The sequence below is a fragment of the Melospiza melodia genome, chromosome 1 (genome assembly GCF_035770615.1).
Source record: "Melospiza melodia melodia isolate bMelMel2 chromosome 1, bMelMel2.pri, whole genome shotgun sequence".
NCBI classification, from domain to species: domain Eukaryota; kingdom Metazoa; phylum Chordata; class Aves; order Passeriformes; family Passerellidae; genus Melospiza; species Melospiza melodia.
This window is the reverse complement of record NC_086194.1, coordinates 82,846,657-82,871,926: the sequence shown is the minus strand read 5'-3', so window position 1 is coordinate 82,871,926 and position 25,270 is coordinate 82,846,657. Positions and strand designations below refer to the sequence as shown.

Genomic DNA, 25,270 nt, shown 5'->3' with positions numbered 1-25,270 from the left:
GAGGTGTGCTGGAACAGCTCCCTTAGGCTGTGGAGTTGCATTCACTGGCCATATTAAAAATCCAACTGAATACAGCTCTGAGCATTCTGTTCTAGTTGCATTCTCTTTGAGCAGTGGCAGGTGGACTAGATGATCTCCAGAGGTGCTTTCCCACCTCAGCCAGTCCCTGAGATGATTCTGGTGTTAAAGGACTTCTTAAGTTGTTGAACTTGAGCACACGGATGAATTAATATTGAAAGCTTAAACAATGCAAATTCACATTGGAAATTAGATTTTTTAAGTGAGGGGAAAATAATGAGTTTATGCCTTCCAGTTTTGACACAGTGACTGTTTTGCTGTAATTTCTCTGTAGAGTTATGCTCTGTAATTTCAACTCTGAAAAGCCTTGAGGTTAGCAAATCCTTCTACTTGCTTTTTGGTGGGAGCAACTGTGTTTATGGTACTTCCTGACAGGTGCTTGTTCATTTCATTTTCATAACAAAGATTCTAAAATTGCATTCTTATCCTTGGCTACAATAGCACAGCAGCTAGGGTCTGTGATACGTAGGAGGTGATATTAGAAAGTCAGATTCTTTTCTTTCATCAAAGTGTAGATTAGAGAGAAAAATGCAAATTCACTTCATTTTAAAATTTGAGACTTCAGAGTGCTACTAATTTTTCTGGAGAAGTCATCTCAAGGTGTTTAGTTTAGAAATACACTGTAAAGAAGACAAAGTAGAAGGGACAGATTGTCTCTGGTGTGGGTCAGTTTTTGCATAGGTTAAAGTTCTTTTTTGACTGTATGACTGAAGATGTTCTGCTTCACCAAAGCCAAAAGGGATACTTTTTGAAAATATCCAATGTAATCTTTAGTGTCTTTTCCCCTATAAATTCATTACCTGTTACTCCCAGGAAAATCATCTGTTTTGGTTGTTGTCTTGTAAATTAGGCTGTTGCATCAGTTGTTTTAGATTGTCCTGCACATGACAGAATTTTCCTAAATGTGAAAAAGAAAATTATTTAGTCTACCAACACTCATTCACTTCATTTAAGGCCTGCTGCCATCTTGTCTTCTTTTTATTCCCTCTCTGTCAATGGGAATAAGCAAAGCTTCCTATTTGAAATCAGTTTGTTGTCATTTTGCCAGCACGCTCAGGTTGTTCTGCTCCATGGTGTTGCTGATGGATTGATAAAAGACTGCCAAGGTAGAATGTGCATCACAGTGAAAGCTCAGTGAATTAGTTGTTCTTTGTGACATTACACAGCATTTAAAGCATCAGGAACTTGCCTATCTCTGTGCCATTTCAGCCATGTGAACTGTGGCCAAACTGACCTGTGCAATAAAACTAAATGGAGCTGCTGTCTACCTTGATGTGGGGAGGGAGGAAGTCATCAGTTTCTAGAGTTTAGCAACCCAGGCTAGGAGAAAACCAAGTTCAGTTTGCAGTCAAAGAAATGTGTTGTGAAGAGAAGCCTTGTGATGGCAGTACCAGCTCTGGATCTAGGGTGGAGGAGGCTGTCAGTCATCACTGGGGTCTTTAGGGCCCAGCTATCTGTGATTATCACCCTTGCTCTCTTGTAATCTTTTATCTATTTCTGTGACTTTCTGCTAATCTGGAGCCTCCTTTCTGACTGCTTTTGGGAATAGCTGCTTTTGGATATGTAAACCATGTTTTCCTGTTTCTTAGGCACTTGTTATTTATTTTTGTTACTCTGAGGTTTGGTATGTGGAAGTGGTTATTGTGTTAACTTCATGAAGGTTATGTAAGGATTTTTTTTTATACAATGCTGGTAATTTAATTTTTGAAACGATACTTAATTAAGTTGAGAATGATAAATCGATCTTTTGGGCAAAGTCAGCATTATGGTTACTTGTAGGTGCAGGGATAACTTATCAGGGTTAACCTGTTTGAACAATGTTGAGACTCCTTAAAGTGAACCAAGATTCACAATTTACATAATGTACAGAACTGTCCTGTGCTACAGTGTATCCAATGCTTAGGACCCCACATTATTTCTCATTGTCTGATTCTGTAAATGCAAATCATTGCATGTTGCCTGGATCTTCTGAATGTTTTTTGTCAACTTTCACAGTGACCTTTGGAAACTAGATAATATTTTTATCACCCTAAATGGATTCAAAGTCCATTTATTACTTTTGGAGAATCCTGCTGTATGCTTTTATACTTGGGTGGAACTGGTTTAAGAAAGTACTTCAGAATAAAAAGTTTTGCTGCTTAAGATCTGACTTCTCATTACTAGTTAAATTAATTGAAAAAGTTGATAGATGTAAGAGCCATTGTACCTCTGGCAGTGAATTAAAAATAATGGAGTCAGGATTGGTGTTGACCTTTTTTAACGAAGGATTCATCTGCTTTGGTGATGTGAATACCCAGCACTAATGCTCATGTGCGCCTGAGTTTTCAAAACTTGTTACCTTCTAGTTTGTAGCTCTCTGTAGTTTCTGAAGTGTTTACATACGTATCCTTAGCATCGTTAATTTTTGAAAGAATGTACAAGTTTGTTGGTTCCCAGTGAATCACCTCTCAGTGAGTCAAGTGATGCAGTCCCATGGCACTGCTGTGATGTAACTTGGTACGGGTGTTTTGTGTGGAGCACAGAAAGGTTTGGGGTGCCAGGGTGGGACATCACGAACTGCAGACACGTGTAGACACGAAAACTTGCACTCCAGAGATTTCATTTGTGAAATTCCACAGTTGTCCTCTCTTGTAGGTATCCTGTATCCAAGGAAAACAAAGCTTAAGATGCTGTAGCTTAAGCAGGCAGTTTAGTGAGCGAACTTTGTAAAGCAAGTTCAATCTTGCACCATTACAGAGCACCTACACTGCAGTAGCACTGGTGTGGCTTTGTAAGTGCTCCTCTTTCTCCTCACTTTTCACTTTGTATGTATGCAGTCTTATTATTTAAATCCTCATAGGGAGGTTTATCGCTGTCTTCTGTACATTTTGTAAGTGTGGAATAACACTTTTCCTCATTCCTATGTCAATATATGAGCTTGGAATGCTGCTATTAGTTTTTAGCCTGTTTATCTAATGCTCCATGGCATTTACTGGAATTTCCTACCAGGAAGTTCATCCTATTATATTCTCCAGCTCTCAGTGTCCTTCCTCCCCCAGTCTCAGGGCCTGTTTGTTTAATAGACAATTTGGCAGACAACAGACAGTGTTCGAAAGTTTTTCTTTTCTAAGTAGCTGTGCTAATTTCTACACATAGAGTGGAAGCCACTCAGTGAAACAAATCCAATTGCAATCTTATTTTGAAGTTAATGACATTTAAAATAAAAAATAATCCTTAGATACAAAAGAAGAAATATCTCTAGGATGTATTTTGAGACTGATTTGCTTTGCAATGGTTTTTCTTTGGGATCAGCTGTAAAATGATAGGAAAGATTTCCTTCCCTTGGTCCTGTTCAACTTTAGCTTTGCTATTCGGGAGGCTGAAAGTCTCCTGAAGGGCTGAAACACTGCAAGCAGCTCTGAAGCCACACTGAGATGTTGTGCCCTATCATACACCATGTGAATTGAACTATCACTTCCTTATTTGGCTTACCTTGATCTCAATGGGTAGCATCAAAAGTGGACTCGTGTAGGTGGAACTGTTACATATAAATGCAATACAAAGAAATTAGACCAAGAAGTCTCTTACACGGCTGGACTGCTGTCTCATCCTGTCCCCTTTGTGTTTGTGTCCCATCATGTTCCCCCCTCCACCTGCCCAGCTGCTTGCCATGAGTTTGCAAGTTCAGCACCAGCCTGTTCTGTGACAATCTTGTTTTCTTCAAAGGATGTGCATAGTGAGAAATCACTGATGTGAACCACAACTGAAAATCCCCAAGCTCTGCTCTGGAGGCAGCAGCCTTGCTGAGGTGGCATCTTTGGGGGAATGGGGTGGGCAAAAGGGCTGGGAGCTTTGACACCAGTTTGTAGGATGGCATCAGGGCCTGCTAGTGACAGATCCAGCCTTACCACCAAGGCCCAGGCCATGCCTCCCAGGGAATGGGAGGGAAACAATCCCACTGCATCCAGCCACACCCCCAAAAATCTGTGGCCAGGATTCCACATCCCAGATGCTGGTTAGTCTGGCCGCACTCCTGTGTGTGAGCGTTGGGTGTTTGTCATTGGATTTTTCTGGAACTTTTGTCTCCACAGCTTCCACCTTAACCAGGCCAGGTGCAGCTCAGCCCCTGGCAGCTGTTGGGATCAGGGGCTTGCATGGAGGTGTTTCAGACTGTCCAGAGACACAGGTGCTCCTCACCTTGGGCAGTTCAGCAGTTGAGATGAAAATTGGGTGCAGTTTCCTGAAAACAACTATTCATATTTCAACATGAAGTGGTAACTGGAGCTTTCAACCTTAGTGCAGTGCAAAGCCATTGCTTCCAGTAAGAAGTAATTGTTTCGTATTTGGTGGAAAAATTGCAATAAGAAAGATCTCAGATGATTCATTTCCTATGCAGCATAGGTGTAATTCTCTTGGTTTGAGGCCAGAAACGTGGCTTGTGCTTTGGTTTATGTCTTGCACAACCGTTGTAATGTCCTTCCTCTTTTAGTGCAAAGAAAATATGAAGTACTGCAGCAGAGTAGGAAAACAAGATAAGCTGCACGTTTTGCCACTGGCTACTGTACTGTACTGAGGGCAGGTCTGGTGGGCTGTGGGGCTGATCCCATGGCATTCCAGTAGACCTATGAGCCTAAAATTCAGGGATGTCAAACAGGGCTGGCCACTTACTTTGGTGTCAGAATGATATTAGCATTGGTGACTATGAGATAATGTGACCAGAGGGCAGGCCAGGTCACATGAGATATCAGGATGAAAATCAAAGGTAATTAGTACATTAAGATTATAATCCTGTTTCAGTGATGACTTGCTGTGCAGGTGTAGGAAGAAACCATTTTTCATTGCTACATTTCAGTACTTTCTTGATTTGGTTGGGGCCATTGTGTTTCATTTAAAAGCAGCTGAAGATGTTCAGTTCAGCCAGGCTGGGGATGAGAGCGTGAAGGGCCCCGTTGGGGCGGCACTGATGCGCAGCGCCGCTAGCGCGGGAGCGCTGAGCGTGCCTGGAAGCTGATGGATTCCTTTCTGTGGGTGTTAGAAATGGCTTTGTGGGATGCTCTGCAGCAACAACTGGGAGGCTCTCATGGCACTTGCATTGCTTCTTCCTGCACATTCATCCTGAGAAGGGAGAGCCGCCGCTCGGTTCCTCTGGCCTCTGGCTTGGGTCCCACTTTCAAACAAGAATTTGCCACTGAAAGTTGGCCACCCACATTTTAACTTTTTGGAGCTAAATAAAAGTTGTGTGGTTTCATCTATAAGTGCTTACAGTTCATGGCTTCCTTGGCTCTTGGATACTTCTGAGGGAATAATGAAAATGGGAAATTGATAGAAATTGGATGGTTTAATTAGGCCTTGAAAGAAACTTCACCAGAGTAACATCAGCCTCCAGCCTGTCAAATACCTAATGGGGGAGGGCTGCGTGTGATCAGAGTGTCACTTTATTTGGTGATTGTGATGTGATTCTTATTGAATTATAAACCAAATTAAGACATATGAAAGGGATTTTCTTTTAATAATTATCTACAGTAAAAAAAAATGACTGTAGCTTAATTAATAACTTCAATATAAGATCTAGAGAAGAATTTCCCTCAATCAAAACTATAATAAGCTGGAAAAGGGGATAGCTCAGGTAACAGAAATTGCTATAGTAGAAAGTACTTTTTGGTCCTTTTTTATATACAATTGCTGTTTTATAAGGAGACCATTTCAGGCTTTTTTGTTGGATTAGAATGATCAGGATGATTTCTGTAAACTGTTTTCATTTGCTTTAGAAAGATTTTTTTAAATTTTACTTTAAATACAAGCTGCTTATTCTGATGAATAAGTAGCTATTATATCAGATTCCTGAAATTATTTATTTCTGCTTTATGTTGATTATACAATATATTCAGTTTTCAAGGCACTATTTTTATATATCTTTTTGTGTTCTTTTACTTCAGTCTTATGAATGGCCATGAGTAAAACAGAATTTTGAGGTCATGTTTTCATTAAAAGTGCCATTCCTGGTCTTGTTCCTCTTGTTCCTCTGTATGGGACTGCCTGCTTTCCATAGGGAAAAAATACTTTGGGAAGACTTGAGAGGACTTACAGAACTTTCCTTTTAAGGACATGCTTTGTTGTCTTTTATGTGCAAATAGTTTCATTCCCAGTTATTTCTTTATTTTCTTATTCCTTCCTGAAACCTCTTAAATGTTTTACCCTGTGAGAGTAAACTACTGAAGCTGGGGTTAGTATGGTACAAATTACTGCTATCTGTGTGTAGACCACTGAGGTAAATATTTCTTCATGGAAAATGGAAATCCCTCTCCCTTCCAGGAGTTTGAACTGCAAGTTTATTTCTGCTGAGAAGTGAGGCAGGGGGTCTGAAATGAGTTGTCAGTAGGAGTTTGAAGGCAGGAACTCTGAAGCTTCTCTTGCATCTTTTTGCTGACCTGGGGTGTTTCTTTGCTTGTGAGCTGACCAGCAGAGCTGAGCCCCTTCCCTACTGAGAGCTCCTCTGCTTTCCTCTCTGTGCCTCTCCCTATTTTCCAGTCTTCCCAAATGTTTGCCGTGCCCTCAGCTGGGTGCAGCCCTCTGGCAGACACTCACAGCTCTCCACATACCTGGGTTTGTTCATGTGAGTGTGTTCTGAATGCTCAGCCTGTATCCCTTCATTCATTGGGGACGTTTCCTTAGTGTATGAATATTTCTCTGCATTCACCCCAAGGTGTCTTTTTTCCTTTACTTCCTCTCCTGTATTCCTTCCTCATCAAGCTCTAGTCTAATTTACCCTTTCATGTAATATATTTGCTTTCTTCTCTGCAGCTCCTGACCTCTGGAACAGCTTTCTAGAGTTCATGCCTCCAGAACCTCAGCTTTTAAATTGTATTTTTTAGGGACTGCTTAATTTAGAAAATGTAGAAGAAAGCCTGTGCAAAGTGTGTGGGGATTGGTAGAGAACCAATGCTATGGCTTCCTTGCTGCGGTCAAAATTTATCTGTGCTTGCTGGAAAGGCTTGCATCCCCTCCCCAGTAATATCAGCCTTGTGGTAAAATACAGAAAAGCTGCCATTTTATCTGCCCCTAGCAATTGTAATATCTTCTAGAGACTACGCCAGGCTTAGTCATTGTCCCTTGCTCAACTTGCCCATCTTACTGCTAGCTCTGAGACACCCACAGCTGAGGCCTAAGACACATTTCTCTGCTTGCTGCTTAATTCACTGTCAGCTATCACTTAATGCAAACAATTTATTCCTTACCATGCTTGGTTGTTTCCAGTCTTCCTGTTTTTCCACCCCAGTCGACCATAAAGTAGAGTTTCTTTTCAGCTCCTCATCCCATGGTTTTTTTGGAATAAGTTTTTATCTTCTGTCCCCATCTCAGCAGGCTTTGTCCCAGGTTACTTTTGTTCTCATTCTGAGATCAACTTTTGTCCTTTTGTATTTAAATCAGACTGCTGCTCCTCAAACACACCTTGAATGCTTGATAGGGGAGCAGGGGATGTTGGTAGGTCTCAGCATCTCCGTGAAGATGGGATGTGCAGAGCCTGGGAGGTCCAAGAGCTGTGACGGGAGTTTGAAGTGGAATTTGGTGCTTCACACTTGTAATGAAAATGTACTGACTGCACTTCGCCAAAGGACTTTGAATTTAGAGTTTTGGGGTAGTAGAATATGCCCAGCTCATTCCATTATGTTCTTGCTGAAGCCTAATGGGTGCAGCAATATTTCAGACAAAAGATTTTCAGAAGGTAGCACAGGTAATGTAATTTTTCTTGGGTCTGTCTCTTGCAAACAGTGCAACTAACTTGCATCCAGTAAACAAGCTGAGACACACATCTAGCAGGACCAATTCTAGTGTGCATACTTTGGCAAAGTTATTCTCTGTGATTTTATCACTGGAAAGAATTAAAAAGTGTTTTACTGCTTCGTCCCTCAAACTTACAAATATAATTCTCAGTGTAACTGAGGCTTTGGTTGGATATGATGCAGTCCTCAAAAACTGATGTCTGCCCCACCTGGGCACTTGCTCTGCTATCGTGACAAAACCCTGTGCTGGCTCTTACCTGATGCTTAGCCTTTACTTGTTTGTTACAAGATACACTCTGAAATTTTTTCTTTTTATCTAATTGCTGCCAGTTTCTTTCCCCAAGAACTGAAGTTGATTGCTGTGTGACATGACAGTGAAGCTGCTCAAATGTCAGTCTGATGCTCCAAGGGGCATGGGTGGGTGTCACACTGCTTCTCCTCAGCAGCCCTCAGTGCAGGCTCATCACCCACCCAGCAGAAAAATCATTTCTGTTTTGGAGTAGGACTAAGTTACTGCTAGTGGGGACCTCTTGAACCAGCTTTCTGGGGGGGCTGATGAGGACATATCAATCAGGTGCTGCCTGCACCAGGAGAGCAGGGATGGAGGGAGGATGCAGAAGAGGTGGTGTCAGCAACCTGATAGACTCAAGTAGCCATGAACTCAAACCAGCCCATTAAAGGGATTGGGCTATAATTTCCCATTTGCACCTTTTCCACCCCTTTTGTCAATTAATTAATACTACCCTTGCTCCTTTTCTTCTCTTCTATAAGCATAACCAGCCTCCGAGCTCCTCTTGAAAGTTAATCCATGAGACTGAGTACTGTAAAGTGAATTGCATCAGGTCCTGTGTGCTTGAAAATACTTAGCTTATCCTGGGAGTTTGTAAGCTATTTTCCTCTAGAGACAAGTGTTCTTAGGAAAGACATTCTTGTGGGTTTGCCTCTGATGTGGATTGTGGTAGCTATCTAGTTTTCTTTAAAAAAAAAAAAAAAAAGGATTGAAGCTAAAAGGGCAAACCTACAGGACTCAAGGTGCCACCAGTTTTTAGTGGTCTGCACTGAACAGTGGGTCTGTAGTTGTATCTGTGTCAGGGATTGCTCATAGTGTTGAAAGAGAAACTTGAGTTAAAGCAGTTGATGCCACAATTTTTACATCTGGACCAAGGGGTTGGGTAGGTATCTGGTTTAGCTTAATGGGATGCTTGCTTTCCTGTTACTTTTGTGTCTCTTGTTGGAAAGTATCAGTTTGTGGCTTACCTGTCTCATAGTTCCTTTTATTTTAGGCTCCTTTTGCTGTCTCCCTGAAGAATCTGACTTCCCATTTCTTGCACTCAGGTTTCATGTCACTGAGAAATTTTTGGTCCCTTTGCTTCCTATCTGTCATTTGGGAAGCTTTGTGCTGGTGTCCTTTGGCCAGTTATGTCTTAGCAGGTCCCTCTTACCGTGTCAGATGGTTGTGGATTGATCAAGTAATGCAATAAGGACAAATAATATTAATTTGTATAAATAGTCTAAATAGTGAATATAGTCCTGTAGGAAAAATAAGTGACTCAAATGAAGATTTTTTTTAAGAGGCTCAGTGATTCTGCTGATCACAGATCTTGAGATTTCTGAAGAGAAGCCAGATATCGGAAGGCACTATGAATAATTTTGGAGATGGGAGAGAAACTGTGAGTCACCAAGGATCTCTAGTGCAAACAAAATAGCACTAGGAAATCTTCAGTCTGTAATTCATGAAAGAAGAAATTGAGAGAATACACCACTTCAGTCCTGCATCTTATCAGTTATGAAGTTTGTAAAACAGGAAGGGGAAGCGAGGACTTGCTGAGTGACGTGTAACATCTGGCCAGAAATTAAACATTCCTCAGTGTTTCCTAAAATTAACTGTCAGTAATCAGGATCTTTTAGACTCCACTAAAATATTTTGCTCTATATATCTCTCAGGTTTGCTGTATGCTTTGTAAAGCATCTGTCTTGTAGATAGCTGTCATGTGGTATTTTTTTCACTAGCCCTACAGTGTCTGTAGGTGCACTGAGCCTGACAAGAGTGTGGTGTTTGTGCCAGCCCCAGCAGATGCAGGCAGGCTTTTGCTGCTCTGCAACCAAAGGATGCTGTCTGCATTCTCTCAGATTATTTGAAGTTCACGGGAAAATACTTATATAAGTATTTAACCACAAAAGTAGAGGCAAAATACTGTTGTTTTTGTCTTGCAGACAAGTTGAGACAAAAAGTTTTGATGTATAATCCAAACCTAAGTTTCTCTTCTGATGGAGAGAGCTGCAAATCTCTGGATTTTATGTTTTAAGCATTGCCCCTCCTTCTCACACCTGGTTTTGAGATTCTCTTTTATCTTTAATTGTATCCCTTTGGCCTAGTCTTCCCACGCCCTGAATTGTTCCCATTTTACCCCTCCTTCCTTTGCTGTTACAGTTCTCAGGGTGGAAAAACACTTGCATAAAAAGTGTGAAATGTATTTCTCTCTGTGGAATAGCTGTAATCTTAATTTAATCCAATTACATTGGCTAAACATATTAGCTGGATGCTTTTGTTAACACTTGACCTTTTGGGAATCTGTGTCCTTGGATTACAGAGCTGAGCAGAGCAGAGGTGTTTCATGCTATTGGAAGGTGCCACCAGTGGTCTGCTGGGAGTGTGGTGCCTGTGTTGGTTAGAAGGATGCAGTTCAGATTTGCCCTGTTGCCCCAGTGAATTTTATGCCCCTTCACACAAAATGTGGAGAAGAGTGGCTTGAGTGCTGTGCATGTGCTGTTACACCATGGGCTTGTGTGAGTTTCATGTGCTTTAACTTGCCTTTTAATAAGTCTGAGGTTTGCAAGCAGAGTCCAACAGAAAGATATTATTTAGCTATCCATAAATAAATGCATATAAATGACTTTATTTAGAGCCTTCTGTTGGTCACAGATGCAAAGTAAAGTGCATAAGTCAAATCCACAAAACAGAAATACCTGTCTACAACTCCATAGCAGAATGTATTGTTTTGTCTTGGTTCAGTGAGGAGCAAGACATTATCCAGCCCCGTAGGGTGAATCTTAAAAAACAAACAAATAATGTACTCTGAATTGCTCTACCTAACTGAATAAACAACATTCTTCAGGAACAGTTATTTGTCTAAACTTGATTAGACATAAAAGTTCTTTTTCCTGTGTCTTCCAGGTAATGTGCTTTCTATTGTTAGGATAACGAGTATCCCCAGATTTAATTTCAGTAACCTGAGTGGCAGGGAAGGGTATAGAATTGTTTCCAAAGATAGTATATTGTGTTTCTGTCTAGGAACAGAATTCATATTGGTGGTGGTTTTCACTGCAGTTTGTCTGTGTGCTGCAAAGTTTAATGGTTTCATTCACTATTTTTGTTATTCAAGATGTGTTTCCTTTGAGCTGAATGCAACATTTAGCAGATTTTCAGGCCTTGTCTAATACTACTTTTGCTCCACCTTACTTTAATTTAGGCAGCACATGTGCTAGTTAATGTGAAATAAATGTAGTGGTTGTGCTTTCAATGAGGACAAGTTTTTGAGAGGCAGAGGAGAAGACTTGTCCAATGCTGCTCTTGGTGTCGTGTCATGTAGGAAGTTCATAGTAGTGGAAATTATTGGTCCCCTCAAAGCCATCTTTTCAGACAGTGAAGGGAAAAATATAACTTGCACTAGCACTACTTTTGCAGAAACTTAGATGGATATAACAAGTTTTTCAAAGGAAATGTAGCTTTATGGATTCATACATATGGATGCTTGAGAGGCTGTCTTTGTTTTTCTTAAATGAAATGTTCACAGCTCAAGTGAGGGCTGAAATCTTTCATACCTATTCAAGAAAGTCCAGACTAGAGTGAAATATACTGTGAAACGGTCACTCAGCTTTTCAAATCTAAAACAATTGCTGAATTTTCAAATAAAAACCTCATCGACCTGCTTTTGAGGGATATATTTAAGTCTGCCTTAAGATTCCAGTAAATATTTGGATTCCATTGTGATGCATATGGGCTATGAACCTGTACTGATACCTTGGTGTGAAAAGTTCACCTCTCTCTGCCTTTCCTGTAGTCCCAATAGTGTTTGATAAAATGAAATATACTTCTTAACAATGCATTAATTGTTTTTTTTTTTTTTTTTTTTTTTTTTTTTTAACAGGCAAAACGAAGGCTGGAGCTAGGAGAAAGTGGCCACCAATATCTTGCAGAAGGACTAAAGACTCCAAAGGGGAAAGGAAGAGCTGCAACAAGAAGTCCAGATAGTCCAAAAAGTAAGGGAGCTGGTAACATGCTGTCATCAGTCTGCCTTACCTAGCTTGGGGTGTTTTTATTGCTCTCCTCACTTAGAGGTGCATGCAACAAACTCAGCCCCGCAGCTGGGCAGTGGAGAGCAGGTTTGCAGCATGGAGGGGTTGCTGCAGAGCTGCTAAGAGGCTGCAGAGGCTCCTGGCTGCCACGTGCTGGGCAGCCTGCATTCTCTCTGCCCAGGGCCTCCCCTTCAGCCAAGGCTGTGATGCTGGGGTGCCTGGAGAGGTGGATGCTGAGGAATGAAGGTGGCTGATGGGATGGATTGCACAGTTGTTAGGCAAGGCTCATCAGGCCTGCCTCCTCCTTGGCTGCTGGAGTTACAGCAGCTGCCTGCCAGGGCTTCTTTCCCTGGGCAGGGATTTGCAAAGAATGCGAGCTGTGCCTCAGCAGCACTGCATGAAAAATGCTCTTTGTGGCATCTGAGCTGCCTTCTGTCCCTGCATGGCACTCTGGATACTGCCACTGCCTAGTTGCTCTGAGTACTGATTTTTGCACATCTGCATTGCCTTGGGCAGTGGGCTTCTTGCAACAGAAGCTGGGGGCTGTGGCCCTGCTGTCCTGTATGGGGGTTTCAGCAGGAGAGTTAGGGAGCCAGATGAGGCAAGGAGGGGACTGGGGCAGCAGTTGTAGTGATGTCAGAGCAAGAGATGCCAAAGGGCCTTCCTCACCAGTCTGTTGGTTTCTATTGAGGCAGATAGGAAAAGTAAAAGTAGTTAAAGATAGAAACTTAAAGCATAGGAGTTAAACAACCACAGTTGATTTAATTAAACTAAATTTCATTAAGCTATATGAAGCCTATTTTAAATTGAAGTGGATTCTTGCAGAAATTCAGTACTGTTTGGTGCACAGGATGCTGCTGCAGCATTGATAAACCTGTACAAAGAATTTGGTGTGGGATGAAGAGCACAAGCCATTTTAGGTGGGACTCCTGCCACTTCTTGCCATTATTGCTGTGATCCTCTTACACTTTTCTAAGCCCCAAACAAAACCCAGACAAACCAACCACCCTTGCTCTAAATCCACAAGGTCGTGTAAGTGATGAGAATGAGATTTAGATGAGATGTTGGGAAGAAGTTCTTTCCTCACAGGGTGGTGAGGCACTGGCACAGGTTGCCCAGAGAAGCTGTGGGTGCCTCATCCCTGGCAGTGTTTTAAGGCCAGGCTGGATGGGGCTCTGAGCAATCTGGTCTAGTGGGAGGTGTCCCTATCCATGGCAGGGAGGGTAGAACTAGATGATCTCTAAGTTCTGCTTCCAACCCAAGCCTTTCTATGAATATTCTTCCATTTCCTAGAGCAGACAAGCCCTGGGTCTACCCAAAGACGTACAGCTAGCTGGTTCTCTTTGCAAAGATGCAATGTCTTGATTTTCACTAAAAAGCCATTGTATTCTTCAAAATATTTCAGGGTAATCTAAAGGTTCACTCTTCAGTGGGATTTTCAGTTTTGACTGACTTCTGCAGTTTAATGTATGGCATGACTCTTGAAAACATGAAAAAGACCGCCAAAATCAGCCCAAGTTCCACCCTGCATTATAGTGGAAGCAAATGAAGGGTTTGAGATGTACCAGCCCAGCAGACTTGTAATAATGGCTGGCTCATTTCCCTTGACAGAGAGGCCTTGAACATTTAGAATTAGGCATCATTCTGATCCAAGTATTTAAACTCTTAAAAGCCCATCTGTGAAGTATATAGATGCAGCATTTGTGCATGGAAACCATGAATTGGTCCAAGCCATTTGCTGACTTCTAATTTAGAAGCTGTGGATACTCTGTCCCAGTTTGAGCATTGCTTGGTTATGAAGCAATGATGATTATAAATTGTTATTTTATATCAATCTCCTCTAATTCACTTGAGTTTTCTCAAGCTGTGGAGTCTGACACTGATGGAATCTGTCATTGTGTTCACCCACTGAAGTACACCTAAGTCCTGCTTAATTGCATATGAAGCACTTATCTCACATGAGGGGAAAATCAAACCCTGATGAAAGCTGGCTATCAGACTGATGAAGGAGAGTCACAGGGGATTTTTTGGGTTTGCTGCCAGGATAAATAGATACTAAAAATACTATTATGAATTCACATAGTAAAAGCCTCAGCAGAATATTTCCATATGTATCTATCAGACTGCTGGAAATATTTGCATTTTAAAAAAATGTATATATTTGCTCATGTACCTGTGACTTTTGGAAAAGTACATCTTGAAATGCAAATACATAGTGGTAAGTTGTGTCTTAATGCGAGGTATGAGAGATTTCTCCAGTAAAAATGAAAGAAGTAACTGTAATATATGTAATACATGTAATTTCATTTTTGGTTGCTGCTTTCGGAACCAAAATGAGAAAAAACCTGATTTAACTTTCTTTTTCCTTTTCCTTCCAAGCTCCAAAATCTCCTTCAGAAAAGACTCGGTATGATACATCCCTTGGCCTTCTTACAAAGAAGTTCATTCAGTTGCTGAGCCAGTCTCCTGATGGGGTCCTAGATTTGAACAGAGCAGCAGAGGTCCTCAAGGTGCAAAAAAGGAGGATTTACGATATCACCAATGTACTGGAAGGCATCCATCTCATTAAGAAAAAATCCAAAAACAACATTCAGTGGATGTAAGTATTCATTATCCTTCTCCATCCCTGCTGGCTGATTTCACTATCACAGGGCCGCAGTGTTTTCATTCTCCCACCTTTCATTCTAACACTTTGCTCCAAGCAATTATCCAAAATGCCTTCCAACAGCATAAAGTCCTATTTTTCTGTTAAGAAAAGTTCATAAAAAGCATTTGTCAGGGAAATTAGAAACCAGCACTTTGTTTGAAAACTGGCTTAATTAATTCACTTGTGCCTGTGGAGTAGGTTTTAGGTATGTATCTCTACCTACTGCCTTCTATGGTAAAAAGTAAAAAAATAAAAAGTAAAGCAAGTAAAAAAGTTAGGCTGTGGTTAGAAACAAGATTTTGGAAGTAGCTGGAAATATTCAACACTTTCATCTTGGTGGCATTTCCAGAATGTGTTGTTGTGATAAAAAGATGCTTTTTCTGGAAAGCATCGTTTATGTTGACTCGCTAGGGATGGGTTTAGGGAGAAAGGACGAAGAACTTCATCTGCAGTGTAAAACTCTGTCTCTCCCCTTTACCATGGTGTAGGGTCAGCTTTTACAGAATTCTTCCTTCCTTCTGTATGTTGCAGGGGCTGCAGCCTGTCCGAGGACGGTGGGATGCTGGCGCAGCGCCAGGGCCTCACCAAGGAGGTGACGGAACTGACTCAGGAAGAGAAGAAACTGGATGAGCTAATCCAAAGCTGCACCCTGGACCTCAAGCTGCTAACAGAGGACTCAGAGAATCAGAGATATCCTTTTTCCCAAAACCTCAAAGGTGCTCAGCCTCCTTGCTGTGCCCTGTAATACTAGGAGACTTCCTCTGTGTGATGTCATTGAAAGAAAGCATCAGAATCTTCTAGAAGTTGAAAAGGTTTTAATGTGGTTTGATGTAAAAGCTGCTTAAGCAGCTTGAACCTGCAGTGCTTCTGGAATGTGAAAAGGAAAAACCAGAAAAGGTGATACATGAAGGAGACTGTTAACATTTGTGTTCACCTACGGTAGAACCAAGAACCTTTACTGATTAATGAGTGAGGATATCCGATAGCCCTGTGTTTTTTTCAAGCCTAGAGCAAACCACAGTTTTATGTGTTTAGAAATTATAAAGGCATAAAGAGAGAGTCTGATCAGGTAACAGTCTTGTTTAGTCATTACTTTTTAAAATTTATTTCACTTTAAACTTTAAATATAAATTAAAGGCACAGAGAGGAAAATAAAGTTGGGATTTGGTTTAGTATGAAACTTGCAACAAAGTTTCAGATTCTTCTCGTTGGAGAATCTATAATAAAATATAGATAAAACTTCTATGAGCTCTCAGAATACCTTAGGCTGAATTATTTAATGTAATAATTGCAAAAGGTTCATATGACTTACTTTGGCTGTTAATGCTCTTCATAATTAACCAGTTGTCATTTTCCTTGGATTTCCCAACTATTAGCAACACAAGAAAGCATTTTATCAAATGCTGATGTGAAAACTTATTACTATATATAATAAGTAGTGTTCAAATAGCATCTAATAAAGTGGATTTATTCTCTGTTCTGAAGGACAGGAAGTAACTATGGGAGTACCAGTAAAAAGAACTTGACCTATGTGAGCGTTGACTTTTGACTGGATTTCACAGACATTTTGATGTAACCAAAGATCACCAAGTGGAATGGGGAGTAGGATCAGTACTGTCTTTAGCTAAGAGACATAAGCATGACATATCCATGAAGAGACATAAGCAAGACAAAGCTGAACATGACAGTTCTGAATTTTTGTAGCACTGAATCCTGTGGGGATGAACTCTGCCTTTGCAAACCTTACTTAACGAGTGGCAAAAGCCTTGATAAAGGCCATTTGGGTGAAAGAGGATGGCCTGTCACTTTGCCTCTTGACTTGTTTGATCCAAGATAGATGCAGTGTGTACTGGAGCTTGGGCAGTCTGTCTTGCTATACTGCTCTGTAACAGCACACACTCACACCACCCAAAAGTATATATAATAAGTCAGGCTTTTTATTCCCCTGGCATAAATGTCATGCCAGGTAACAGATGACAAAACTAAAGAGCTGGAGCTGTATGCATGTGATCATGGCCATTTCACAGTTCTTTTCAGAGCCAAAAGCACTTAAACATCTCAGTTACATGGATCAGTATGTGAGGCTTCCCCATGTAGTAACACCCAAAACGCTGACATTTTGACAAATACTTGTTGAACGGCAAAAGATTCATATTTATGCTGTGCTTATGCAGAAATTGACATTCTGCACTCTAGAGGTTTAATGTAGCTGCTTAAACAGGCTTTAAAAATAATTTTGTATTATATAAATTAATGTATAAATATTGAATGTTCCATAAATGTTTGTATATTTATATAAATATTATATAGGTTCTATGTATTATATATTTATGTTTGCAAAGCCCCTCAAATTTAAACTGAAATTAGGATTTTTGTCATCCTGGAGAAGAGAAGACTCCAGGGAGGCCCTATAGCACTTTCTGGTATCTAAAAAGAGCCTATTGGAGATCTGGAAATGGATTTTTTAATAAAGACATTGTTGTGAAATGGCTTTAAACTAAAAGAAGGTGGGTTTGGATGAAATATTAGACAGAAATTCTTTACTGTGAGGTTGGTGGGACATTGGCGCGGATTGCCAAGGGTAGCTGTGGATGCCCCATCCCTGGAATTGCTCCAGGCCTGGCTGGATGGGGGTCTGAGCAACCTGGTTTATTGAAAGGTGTCTCTGCCCATGACAGAGGGATTGGAAACAAATGATCTTTTGAGGTCCTTTCCAGCCCAAACCATTCTATGATTCTATGACGCTGTGTATGCACTTCTATAGCATGCATCTATAAATTTCCTATACACTTTTCCAGTGATTTTCAGCTCTCTGCATGTTGATAGCAAGTGCATAAAAATTTTTGCTTCATGGAGTCTGTGAGTAGTTTCAGGTTGTTGAACTTGAGCTTCTGTAGTTTCCCCCATATAGAGGAGGAGAGGAGCACTCAGCACAGAGAATCCCTTTTGTTCCCTGAGTGGTGGCCCCAGCTGTGACATCAAAGGGAAGTTCTCACAGGGCTACACAATGGCAATCACAGTGCAGAGAACAGAAAACCTTGGGTTAAGAGCTTTGTTGAAAATTGAGAAAATGGAAAAATAATTGAAAGACTTATGCCTTTTCTAATAGTGTGAGTGTGTTGTAACCTGGGATGGAAAATTCCTTAACACTGATTACATTAGCTTACGTGACGTACCAAGATATTAGAAAAATCAGTGGCCTTAAAGACCAAACTGTTATAGTTGTGAAAGCTCCTCCAGAAACAAGACTTGAAGTGCCTGACCCAGTGGAGGTAAGGAGAATCTGGCATTTCCTGCCTGGTTATATATAATTTTTCTGCAGATACAGTGTCTCCTGAGTCTTACTGTGATATGTGCCCAGGTACACAGTCCTAAATTCTTATACATTTTAGGGATGTTTCTGTAGAAAAGGAAGGGGAAACTTTAAACATCAATTCACACAGAACAATTGTTATTTGTTCCTTTTCACTCACTTTCAGATTTCTTCAGAGTAATCCACACTATTTACAGACATTTTCTTTTGCTATGCTTTACATAAAGGGAAACTCTCCCTTGACAATTGAAATTTCCTTAGTTTGTAACAATGTCAAGTCTTTCACAAGAAATTCAGCTTTCTTATCTTAGTTAAAAAGTTAATGGATAACTGAATGCCTTAAGCATCTTGACAACGCATATAACTGGTATCCTAATTTATTGAAACATGTTTTCATGTAGGAATTTATTTTCTCAAGTATTACAGGTATTGTAGAATTTTGTGTTTTACTCCTAGAACACATTCTTGCCTTTCCTTCTATCATCATCATCATCTTTGCTTCATTGGCACTTATTTATTTTAATTCTCACTTAGGAAGACAGACCCAAGTATGTTGGGCAAATGAGAAGAATTGGCAGGAATGGCTTGGTTAGAGATTCAAAAAATGTACCTAATTTCTTCACTCAAGGAGCAAGTAGAGATGGGGCTAACCCCACAAACACTGCAAATGTTTTGTTCATAGCTGTGCATTAATCTTTCATCCCTGCACCAGGCCAAGTGAGCTCAGCCATACCTGCTGCCCTGTGGGCAGGATCAGACTCTGGATTCCCTGTCACTTTTTTTCCTAAGATTATTCTGTACTTGCTTAGACCCATTTTGGTTTCCATCCTTCTTTTTTTCTTTTCTTTGCCTTTGTCCTTACTTTCCTCTTTGAACCTTGTTGCAGGTTCTGGCAGGAAGAATAAATCATTTTGTTGCAATGAGAAAAGGATATCTTTTATCAGTATTCATAAATATATACTGTTATTTTGTTTGCTTTCCTGTTTCTTTCCCCTGGGCATTTTGCTTTGATTTTTAATTCAGTGAAATCAGGCAGGCAGAGAGATGCACACGATCATTAAAATTAGTGCTTAGTCCTCCCTTATCCTCTATGCCCACCTTATTTAATTTTCAGCTTCAGGCAGTAAAGTCCTATTTCTTTCTGTCACATGCTATTACATTCCAGTGTTCATTTTTTTGTATACCTCAGTCACTCAATAGTACCTTCCTTCTTCAGCTCCTGCTCTTTACATCTCCTTTTTCTCCAGTTATCTGCAGCACTGCCCTGAGTACTCCTAACTGTTTTCTCTTCCCTGGCAAACCCCCATTCATTTGCTGTTCTCTGTGTTTGTAAATGCTGTTATGTTACATAACTGTCAGAACCCAAATAATAAGAGGAACATTTTGTCAAAGGGCACAAAAGGAAATATTTTAAACAAGTCTGCAAAGAGGTACCTAATGCCTATATTTATGCTTTTTAGAAAACTATTGATGCAATTCAGCAGCAGCAGGTTTATTTATAACCAGAGTAATTTATGGTTTTCCATCATAACACAAAGAGCAGCTTTGCAGGTTTTCTGTGCCTGGATCATGTTGGTTTATTGCATCAGTGTGTGAAAGTTAAGAAAAGTGTAACTTTTTGCCACAAATTAGCAGTTCCTATTCAGAACCACCATCAAAATCACTGCCTTGCGGGGGAAGAAGAACTTAAATAAATAGTTTGGGTGAAGAAAACAGCATCGGGCTTGGAGTTCTTTTGTTATTTGGAAATACTGCCTGATAAATAGGTGAACTTGCATACAGGTATCTGAGTTCAGTTGAGTAGGTGCTGAAGGCCCTTGGGAAAGTGGGAAAGATGTTTTGGCATCTTTTTAAAGCAGAAACATTTATACAAATACATCCAATATTATTGTTATGAATAATTATAAATCCTGTGACTGGCATCCCACAGTTCCCTTCCATCAGAATGCTCCAGGCTATTGTGGTTATAAGAAAATGTTTGGAGTTTAATCCTTTATGCCTTCCTTCTTATGATATGACACACAAAAATGGTGGGATTTTGACATTTGTACATGACAGTGGAAAAAGTTTTTATGTTCTTGTCTGCAAGATACATCAGCCAAACCTTTCACATCTTGGAAAAAAAAAAAAGCTTGGTGTTCTTTTCAAGTTTTTTTGATTAGTAAAACTGTACTCAAACACTCACAACCCAGTATTTACTCAGAATCATCAATATTCTGTTGTGTTCATTGGTGTGACACAATTCTGATGTTTGTTTTTTTAGCAGAGTGCATTGATACATTTATCTAGTACTCAAGGACCTATTGAAGTTTATCTGTGCCCAGAGGAAAATGATGCCCTCAGTCCAATGAAAACCTATAGTCAGGACCACAATGGAAATATTTCCAAAACCATTTCCAAAGGTAAAATTATTTCTTTGCACTACTAATGGCCTTTTTTCAAGCTCACATTAAAAGTTTCAGTTTGAACTTTGGATTTCCAGCTCTTGTTCTTTGGCTTTATTTTTCTAAGAAGTGGAAAGCTAAGGTATTGATTTTTCACTATGTATTTCTGGTTGATGTAGTCAGAAATAAGTTTTCCTTTGCATCATTTGTTTAAAGTAAGTTTTCTGTTTGCATATCGTATGTAACCAAGGTATATGTAATACTGAAGAAAGAGACAATGTTGTTCCTTTTAACTTTTCAAATAAGACAGTAGGAGTAAAGATCCATCTCAACACAAGAGGCAGAAATCTCTGTGTATGGGTGTATGTGAAGCTACATTGCTTCACTGATTACATCTGGTACCTAGAAAATTCTCGGTTTTGACTATTAACTCCATGAAAAAATGGGTGTCTTCACTGTGTTTGATTTATTTCCCCCTGCAGATGTTTAAATCTTGTAAGATAATTTTTAATAGAAAAGTCAGAGATGATAGCAACATGATCATTTTTGAGAAGCCCATCAAAAACAAGCTAGAAATTATATGGAGGCCATTTTTTTATTGTTGGAATTATGCTTTTTGAAAGGCCCTTTATGCTGTGGTTACTTTGTTTGAGCCTTGTCTGATATTTCTACTGATATTAAATGTGGCAACTTCTATTTTTTTCTCTCCCTCCTGTCACAGAAGTGGCTTCTGCTAACTCAGGACAAGGTGACTGCTCAGTAAATATGGCAACAATCTCTCCATTGGCTTCTCCAGCCAACCTTCTACAGCAGACCGAGGACCAAATTCCCTCAAACTTTGAAGGACCATTTGTGAATTTGCTGCCTCCTCTGCTTCAGGAAGATTATTTGCTGAGCCTTGGGGATGAAGAAGGCATCAGTGACCTCTTTGATGCTTATGATTTAGAGAAACTTCCTTCACTGATGGATGAATTTATATACAGCTGATTGTCTTAAGTGCTGTCCATATCTAAACTATGTTTTTAATGGAATCAAAAAAACCTGCCGTCATTCAGAGTTGTCCTCTACTTACCATAAAAATAGCATTATTAAATAAACTAGGCTCCTGAACAGTGCTGATATTTTAATTGAATCCTCCCTGTAACACCATAAGAAACAAGGGAAGGCTTTTACAGCAGAGCCTTCTCCCTGCCCCCGAGCTCCAGTGCCTTGCGAGTCAGCGGGTGCAAGCAGGTGACCGTGGATGTTTTGTCCTCACACTCCCCCAGTCTCTGCTTCCCGTGACAAGTGGGCTTACGGAGAAGGGCTCCGTGAACTGGTTTAGTCCTAAATCACCATTTTGTAATAGTATTTCAGGTCGTGCCTTCTGCAGAGAATGCATGTCTTTGGAGTGTCACAACGTGGATTGTGCACGCAGTGAACGTAAATATGAAGTAATGCAAAAGAGTGGAATGGGATTCTTGAGCTACTTGTGGGAATGTTTAAATTGCTGTCATAATGCTCATTTTGAGCTATGTATATGTCTCATTATGAGGTCAAATACTTATGTCCTTAAAAGCTTTTAATGAAAAGAAAATACACTGTAAATGTAGTGTATATTGCAGATATTTCAAAGTATAAAGTTCTGCCACTTCTCGTAGTAATCGCAGATTTTTAAAAACGCTTGTGTGTGTGCGTGTGAAAGTAGTTTTTGTTGGTTGTTTTTTTTAAACTAGAACGAAGATGCACAGTTCAATTTTACTGCCCCCAGTGTGCATTAGAACTGGTACAAGGATTTTTGTGGTACTAAGTGGGGCTTCATGTTAAGTGCCTACTAGAGATGCACTGTGGGTTTTTCCCTCTATGGAAAACACTTATGCCAAGCTTTGTTTGTTCAATATATCATATTTATCTCAGTGGGTTAGCTTCCTCTGCTTACAGCTTTTTATAATTCTCTTCGCCAGCAAAATGGAACTAATTTTTTTCCAAAGTACATAACTGTAAGTACCACATCAACTGAATTGCATTTATTTTTTGAAGATCTTTGCTAGTATAGTATAGTACCAATATTTATTTTTTGAACGTCAGAGGAATTCTAAGAAGTCTTAAATAATTTTTTTTTTCTTGAGTGTAAAATATTTTGCCATGTTCTGGGCTAAATTAATGTAATGTTGATTAGATGATGCCCATATAATCTTTTTGTTTGCATTACTGTTGTGCTTATCTGACATACTCAGAAAATTAGTACTATTTGTACTGTAGTAGAATATTATGTATGCAGGTTTTCTGGTACCATTGAGTTGCTGCTATGAAAGCTCACACACGAAAAGGCAAGAAGTCACAGTACTAATAAGGAAACTGTATGACTGTGTGGGTTTTGGAATATAACAAATGTATAAAGGGCAACACATAAAGAACTGTTAAACAGTGTTAAGTGTGTGTTTATATGTACAAATGTTTGCATAGATCATTCAGCAGTTGTATTTAATTTGATATATGTTCTCAACTCACACTTTAGTTATCTAGCAGTTTTGTACAATAGAATTAATTTGTAAACACTGCCAGAATATTTTCTAGCTGGTTTGTAATTTTTTAAGAGTTTTTTTAGATGTGGATCTGTAAATAAAATTGTAGTATTTAAAGTTTTTGTCTTGTGGAAGAGGAAAGTAAAAGTTGTGTGAGCATGAAGATTTGCGAGACAAAGGGGCACTTTTGTGAGGGAAGAGAAAATGAAGACTAACGCAGACCATCTTTTTTTTGTACAAATTAAACACTTGTCCCAATGTGTGTGGGCAAAATACTAATCTAATTTAGCTTTGCATTGTATGCTAGTTTAAAAAAAAAAAACAAACCTCTGTAAAATACTGTAAAAAAAAAGGAAAAACCAACAAAAAAAGCTTTTATGGTGAGTTTTGTAAATAGATTTACTAAAGGGTGACATGTTCTCTAGCTGTGATCTTACCACTTCAAATGGATGTAATTTGAATAAATTTTGTATGGTAATGAATCAATAAAAATGAAATTTTTTAAAGACTTTAGATTTGTATACAACTATTTAAATTTTTCTTAGTCTTGGTGCCTGTCATACTGTTTTTTGAAACCTGTTACTGTTTTCGTTATTAGTGCAAACACTCATTTGAGAGATAGTTTCAATCCCTTTTTTTTTATGATGCCAGCAATTTCAGTGGGTTTTTTTAAGCCAGACTGAAACAAAAATAAAAGACACAGCAGGTGATCCAGAGGTTGGGATTATACAAATTTATTTTTATTTATTCCCTCTCCTCTCATATGAATTATGAACAGACTTCTTGCGCACTTGATAGACATGGTGTTATTGTAAGATTAAATAACATTAAAATACTTGTTGAGAATCTGCTTAACCTGTCCCAATAATTGTCCAGAAGTTTCCTAAAGTGGCTTTGAAAAGAAGTGTTTTCTTGAGTCACTTCCAACAGTCCCTTGCACCAGACCTATATTTATGAACTTGTACTTTTCTAGTATTAGTGCTGCACCTTTTTAGATACATGGCCATCCATCAACTGCAAAAAAAGAAAAAAGAAGATAATAAAATCACAGTAATATGGTTGATTGCTTAAATGTTGTACCTTTGAGCAAGTCACTTGTGTCATGTTGGCTTCCTGCACACCAGGAGAAGGCTATTGCTTTTTCTGTGCACCTGTATATATTCAAACATCTGCACACAGCAGTACTGAAAGGAAGATTACTGAAAGGTCCCCTGTATATTCTTAATAAATAGTAAAGGAGGGCCAGAAGTCTGAGTTCTGTGATCTCCTTTTGAAGCAGAGGTGGCAATAAATATCTGTTGTACCTCCCTGGCCTGTTCTCAGTTTCTCTGTGCTGCAGTTGCCATAAGCACTTTTTTATTTGCATCTAGAATCTGCTTCTGATTACTAGTTTTCATGTTACTTTCCCCTCTCCTTCCTTCTGCTTTCTGTATCTGCTTTGCAAACTTGGGATGTGCTGAGGTGCAGGATAAAAAAATGAGCCAGTTAAAATACTTATTCCTGCTCCTCCAGGCTAGCACGGTGTACCTCAACATTATTCAGTATACAAGTATTAGTTCCAGGGAGGTTTTACTGGGGCCTGTATGTGCTGCATTCCTTGGCTGCCAGCAGATGGAAAAGGTTTTGGAAAAATCTGTCAACATAGCCTGAATGATAGGCAACTATTTATTCCTTTACACACAGGAAAGGAGTTTGGAAAAAAAAAGGGAGGTTCATGCTCATGTACAGTAAGAACTCATCCACCTACTAATGACCAGAAACAGTAACTATATTCCTTTTTACTTATACCTGAAAGAATAAATTGCACCTTGATCTTGATGCTGACATGAACATTTCTGTTGTAGAAAGAATGCAAGGTATGTGAGGTAGCAGGAAAGAGCTATATGTTTAAAAGCAAAAAATTTAATATATGTCTTTTTTTCCCCCCGTGTGAAACACAATTAATGCACAATGCCATTAGTGTTCCTGCAGCCAACAGTTGTCAACACTGAGTGAACCATGAGCCTGAATAGCAAAGTCAGTGAAGTGATATTAACCAAAGCACAAAAAAAGCAGAATTCATCTCCCCATTCTGCTTTTCATGCTGAAGATCTGCCTGGATATTACTCTACAACTAAGAAATTATCAGAAGAATGCTTACTTGGCTTTTATTAAGTCTGGGAGTTTCTTTACCCACTATTTTCTTTCTAAATGTTGACAGGAAGAAAGTGTCATAAATAACAGGAGAAAATGGGCTGTTACCAGTTCTGAGTGGTGCTGAATGTTGCTCGCAAATGGCAAACCAAATT

General features: G+C 39.6%; 1 protein-coding gene across 1 annotated transcript in view; it reads left to right on the top strand.

The window, feature by feature from the left end:
* Positions 1-21,590, top strand: part of E2F3 (E2F transcription factor 3) — a 39,115-nt gene extending 17,525 nt beyond the window's left edge. Inside the window, exons 2-7 of the mRNA XM_063159838.1 lie at positions 11,987-12,098; positions 14,514-14,733; positions 15,313-15,471; positions 17,939-18,053; positions 20,361-20,496; positions 21,200-21,590. Coding sequence (XP_063015908.1) covers positions 11,987-12,098; positions 14,514-14,733; positions 15,313-15,471; positions 17,939-18,053; positions 20,361-20,496; positions 21,200-21,465 — 1,008 coding nt within the window. The 3' untranslated portion in view covers positions 21,466-21,590. The remainder of the gene's footprint in view (positions 1-11,986; positions 12,099-14,513; positions 14,734-15,312; positions 15,472-17,938; positions 18,054-20,360; positions 20,497-21,199) is intronic.
* The last annotated feature ends 3,680 nt before the right edge of the window (positions 21,591-25,270 follow it).